This window comes from Tetrahymena thermophila (assembly GCF_000189635.1).
Source record: "Tetrahymena thermophila SB210 genomic scaffold scf_8254616, whole genome shotgun sequence".
NCBI lineage: Eukaryota > Ciliophora > Oligohymenophorea > Hymenostomatida > Tetrahymenidae > Tetrahymena > Tetrahymena thermophila.
In genome coordinates this window covers 1-5,265 of record NW_002476386.1, presented here as the reverse complement: position 1 = coordinate 5,265, position 5,265 = coordinate 1, and the positions used below count along the sequence as shown (strand labels likewise).

At 19.3% G+C, this 5,265-nt stretch overlaps 1 protein-coding gene across 1 annotated transcript in view; it reads right to left on the bottom strand. All coding sequences in view use genetic code 6, as the record gives it.

Annotated features, from left to right (window-relative positions):
* Window positions 1–2,090, bottom strand: part of TTHERM_01660070 (hypothetical protein) — a gene marked incomplete at both ends in the record, with an annotated part of 2,364 nt that extends 274 nt beyond the window's left edge. The window contains 3 exons of the mRNA XM_001017320.3: window positions 274–363; window positions 1,860–1,949; window positions 2,013–2,090. Of these exons, the coding sequence (XP_001017320.3) occupies window positions 274–363; window positions 1,860–1,949; window positions 2,013–2,090 (258 nt within the window). The remainder of the gene's footprint in view (window positions 1–273; window positions 364–1,859; window positions 1,950–2,012) is intronic.
* Between the last annotated feature and the right edge of the window lie 3,175 nt (window positions 2,091–5,265).

Below are 5,265 nucleotides of genomic sequence, written 5' to 3'. Positions count from 1 at the left end.
TTTACCAAATGTGAAGCTACAAATCGGAGAGTTTAGGACATTTAGCTAAATTTTAAGTAAATGCTGAAGTAGTCTCATATCTAACTTCATCATTTGATCCACTAATATAAATAAATTAAAAAATATATTTTATCAAACTTAATAAATGTAAATATAAATTACAATTAATTTAAAATAAGTAATTTTATTTATCAATATAAGAAGCAAATAGAATTTTTAAATATATTTAATTGGTAATTGTATTTTAATTTCCAAATTAATATGTAGATTTACCCTAGTTATAATTTTAAGATAGAAAGATTAGGGCAATTTGACAATCCAGAGCTAAGGTTTATGATAGATTTTTCAAAGTTGACTTTAAAACTAATTTAAAATATATTTGCAAAAAAAATTAATACATAAATAGGAAAGGATTTCAATTTTTTGATAGCAAATAGATGATATAATAATAATAATAAAAGCTTTTTTTAACTTTATTTGAATGTAAAATATATTTTAATAATAAATTCAAACTTATTTTGTTTAAATAAATTAAAATAATTTATTTTTAATCTTAGTTTAAATGATTGAAATTATTAACAAAGTTAATGTAAAAACAAAATAGTTTATATTTCATACTAATATTCCAAGTCTAAATACTCAAGTTTTTAGTAGCTTCCTAATTCAGATCCAATATATTAAGCAAACTCTTCATCGTTTTAATATGATTAGCTAGTTTGATAATTTAAATAGATAAGCCTTTTGAAAAAATAATAAATAAATACTTACAAATTACCAATAAATTTTTGAAGTTTAGGTATGCTTCTTAAACTAGATATTAAGTACATGCTATCTTATTTACTAAGACCACTTTTTAAATATTTAATATTTATTTAAATAAAAACAAAAAATATTTAAATCATTCATAAATAAAATAGTCATCCCATTCATTATATAGATAATTAATAAAATAAATATATTTTATACTATAACTAAAGATTCAAGTCTTAGAGGTTAATGCAGGAAGATAATCCATTAAATAGCCCAAGTTCAATGTACTCATAAAATGTGGAGCCTCTACCATTATTTAAACAAAAAAATTATTGAAATTATCAAACAATATAAATTATCATTTATTTTCATTTTAATCATTTTCTCCATCAAATTTATAATTGAAATTTTATTAGAAGCAAGCATAATCAATATTTTTAATATAAGATAATTGACTTCAATACTTTATAAATAAATTATATTTACAAGTTATTTAGATATAAGGTAGTTATTTTAGGGCATGCTGCTAGATATTAAAAAATTCGTGAAAAATTTTCTTTATCTAAGCTGTTTTCCCTTTTATATATTTATTTATTTAATTAGTAAGTAAGTAAATATTTATTTAATAATAATTTAAGCTAATCTAAAAAGATTCCAAATTATTAACAAAACTTACTGCAGATCCTAGTTAATTAATTTATACCTAACCAATTAACTCTCAATCTTTTTGAGAATTTGTTTATGATTTTGAAAAATAATGTTTATTTCTCTTGGATAATAATTTTCGAGGATCTGCAGTAATGGTTTTGAATTTAAATTAATAGTGACTTTTTAAAAATTTAAGTCAACTAATAAAATTAATAAAGATTTAATAAATTTCAAAAAATAAAGAAATTAAACCCAATAAAGAGCTCCAAGGAAGTAAGATTACAAAATCCAGAACCGAAATCTAAAGTACCTTAACCAAAACTGTTTTTCCTTATTTTATATTTTTTATAAAATTATAAAATTAATTCAGAAAACTTGTTGCTTATCAGTTTGTTTATTTTTATTAGAAAAACAATAGATAATTAATTAAGTAAATAACTTATGTCATTTATTAATTTTACTAGAGCTAAAGAAATAGGGATGTCAGATTAACACAATTAACTAAACTAGAAACAAAGCTTGATACTCCATTTAATCCAAATTTATTATTTCTAAATATACAAAAAAATTAAGAAAAACATTTCTAAAAGATATAAAAATTTTTAATAAATCACTATAAGCTGATAGATAACCTAGAAAGATTTATAAGACTAGCTAAGCTAGTTCCTATGACTGATAAAATAGTATCGTCACTTAATTTATTGTTGCTTTAAAAATTAAAAAAAAATATTTAAAATAATCATAAAAGCTTAAAATAAAAATAAAAATGCTATTTTTACCTTAAGTCTATCGTTAATTAGGTAAGACTATTGCATTATCCTATAGCGAAGCCTAAGCTGTACAGATATTTTGGATTTATTTATTTAACATTGCTTTTGAAAATATAAATAAAAAGTAAATTTATAGAATGAAGGATTAATCCAATTATTCATAAAAGCAAGTGAGCTTTTATTAAAAAAATATAATTATGTTGAAAAGAAATAACTTAAATTTTAGTTTATAATAATATTTTATTACTTCAAATTAATGGTGACTATAGAGAGGTTAGTACAACTTACAAACCCAATACCTAAATTCTAAAATAAGCTACTATCTATATTCTTGCTATTGCTGTTAAGAAAATATATTTTTAATATTTTTTAGATATAACTAATAGATAAATTATATTAATTATTAACAAAAAATAGCTGAATAAAATAACATTTTCTGTTTAGAAATATATTCCACCTTTTATCATTTTTAGAAAATTTTGAATTTGAATAATTTTATTATAATTTTTTTTAATTAACATTAAAAGGCAAATCAATTTAACTAAGAAAATTTTTCACAAATTAGTTTTTACTTAAAATTAATTGAAAATTGTGCAAGTTTAGTGCAAGTTGCTAAGGCATGTCCTAAACATGAGAAAATATTCTCACCAATAGTTTTGCATTATTTGAAATTCAATATCAAAGATTAAAGATTTATGCAATTTTATAAGCTTTAACTTACTATCTATACCTCTTCATTACTAACTTTTTTTCCACTAAAAGAATTGAAAATAATTATTTGTTATAAACTAAATGAATTTTAAAAATGTTTACTTCATAGATATCTAAAGTCTATTTTAAGTTGATAAAAAGGAATTTTCAGGCTTTTTATTAAAAAATTCAGTTATTATCATTAATAATTTATTTTAAAATTACAATTGGAAGATCTTAGTAATTTACTATATTTTCACTCATATTTTTCTGTATCTTTTTTGAATTAATTTAAATAATTTGCTTTATAAAAATTTTGACATTTATTAGCCTTTATATCTCAAAAATTCTTTTACATTCTATAAAATTAATGAGAACAAATAATAAATTAAATTATTAAATTTTTCATATTTTTGTACTTCATTCTCCTCATTTATTAGTGTTAGACAAATATAAATAAGTAAATAAATATAAAGTTAGTACATATTTAGTTAAAGCACTTTGCAATACTAAAAATAATATTTAGAAATAAACATAATTAATTAATTAAATTAAAGATTATGTGTATATTTATATTTATAATTTATTTTCTGATAAATTTTGAAATATTAAATGGAAAATAGTTTTTAAGAATGTCATCAAAATGGGAGGGGTTTTGGATAGGGGGAATTTAAAAAGTCCAGAAATTTCAGGGGGATTATATCTATAAAATATAAATGTTTAGAAAAAATATTTTTATAGGATCACCCACCAATTTATTATAATAGAACTTAATACCAAACAAATTTTTATTAAATTAATAATTTTTTATTTATGCTGTGTTAAGATAAAGATAGAACTTTAGTTCATTCTTAAACTATAAATTTGCTTTTTCAATTAATATTTTCTTTTAAAATGTGTAAGCAAAAACATAAAATAAAATTTATTATAAAATTAAAATTTAATATTTAAAATTATATATTCAAACAAACTATTATTTACTTAGCTAATCTCCTTAATTTCAAAACCAGAATTAAATTCTTGCTTTTCCACTTCCACAAGAATTTATAAATAACTTGGAAGTACTTTAATAAAATTTGATCAAGTTTGTTGACTTAAATTTTACTATATATTAATTTAATTAAAAATTTTTAAAGTTTTTTTGAAATCCAAATTTAGTAAAATAATTTAAAGTATTTTTAAGTTTTAAATTTTTATTTGAATACAAAAATAAATAAAAAAACATGTTTGTTTATTTTATATTATTTATTTACTTATTTATTTAAATATTTGAACAAAAATCTAGAACAAAAAAATAGCTTTGAAAGTAAAATATCAGTTTTGAAATAAATAATAAAATTATTTGATTATTAAATATATAAAAAAAAACATCAGTCATTCCATTTAAAATTTATGGTAATATATTAATTAGAATATATGAAGTTCCTTCCAAGTAAATTCATTAAATTTATGAATTAAATACAAGAAATAGTGAATTAAAAGTACATCTATTTGATATTTATAAAAGCTAAACAATAAATAATATATATATTTCAATATCTCTTTAATTTTTTCATTTAAGTTAATAAGATAATATAGATTGATTGATTTATTAATTAATTAGTTTTGAATAAGTAATAAGTATTATTAAAACTCATAAGAAGAGATTAATATAATATTCAATGGTCTTCTTTATAAGAAAACTTGGAATCTAAAAATAGTTATTTTATATTACATAATAAGTTTAAAAGCTAAGATATCTTGTAATAGATTACTGAAATATCTCTAAGTAAATAAGAAGCAGTAGCTTTACAAAAAAGCTCGAAGAAACCAAAAATTGATCAAGTGAATCATTAATGAGTATTAAATGCATTTATTAATTTTAAATCTAACTTTTAAACAATTATTCATTAAAAAGTAAAAAGGCGTTCTTAAAATTGCATAGCTAATATTCAATCATACTAAATACTTCATAGAAGTTTTTGAATTTAGAAGAATAGTTTTAAAAATAGCTGATAGACTACTAAGTCAGATTAAATCTTATTCAGAATTTATATTCTTGATCAGATAAATGCATAATCAATAAAATAGTCCTAATAAATGACCTTAATTAGCAATTAGATTTAGCAAAGAATTATTAGCCTATCTATCTAAAAGTGATAAGAACATTCTTGAAATCTAGTTTTTTATTTTAAAATATCAGAATATTATTAACGCCGATAAAATTAGAAGATAAAGTATGCTTTTATAAAGGACTTATTTAAAGCATATAGACAATGTCTATTAATTATAAAAAAGTCAAGAGAAATCCACTAAAAAATGTATCAAATAATCTCTATATTTGCTTCTGAATGTAATTTTGAATAACTCTACTTAGCATTAAAGAGATTAAACATGGCACTCAACATATTTTACTTGGAATAATTAA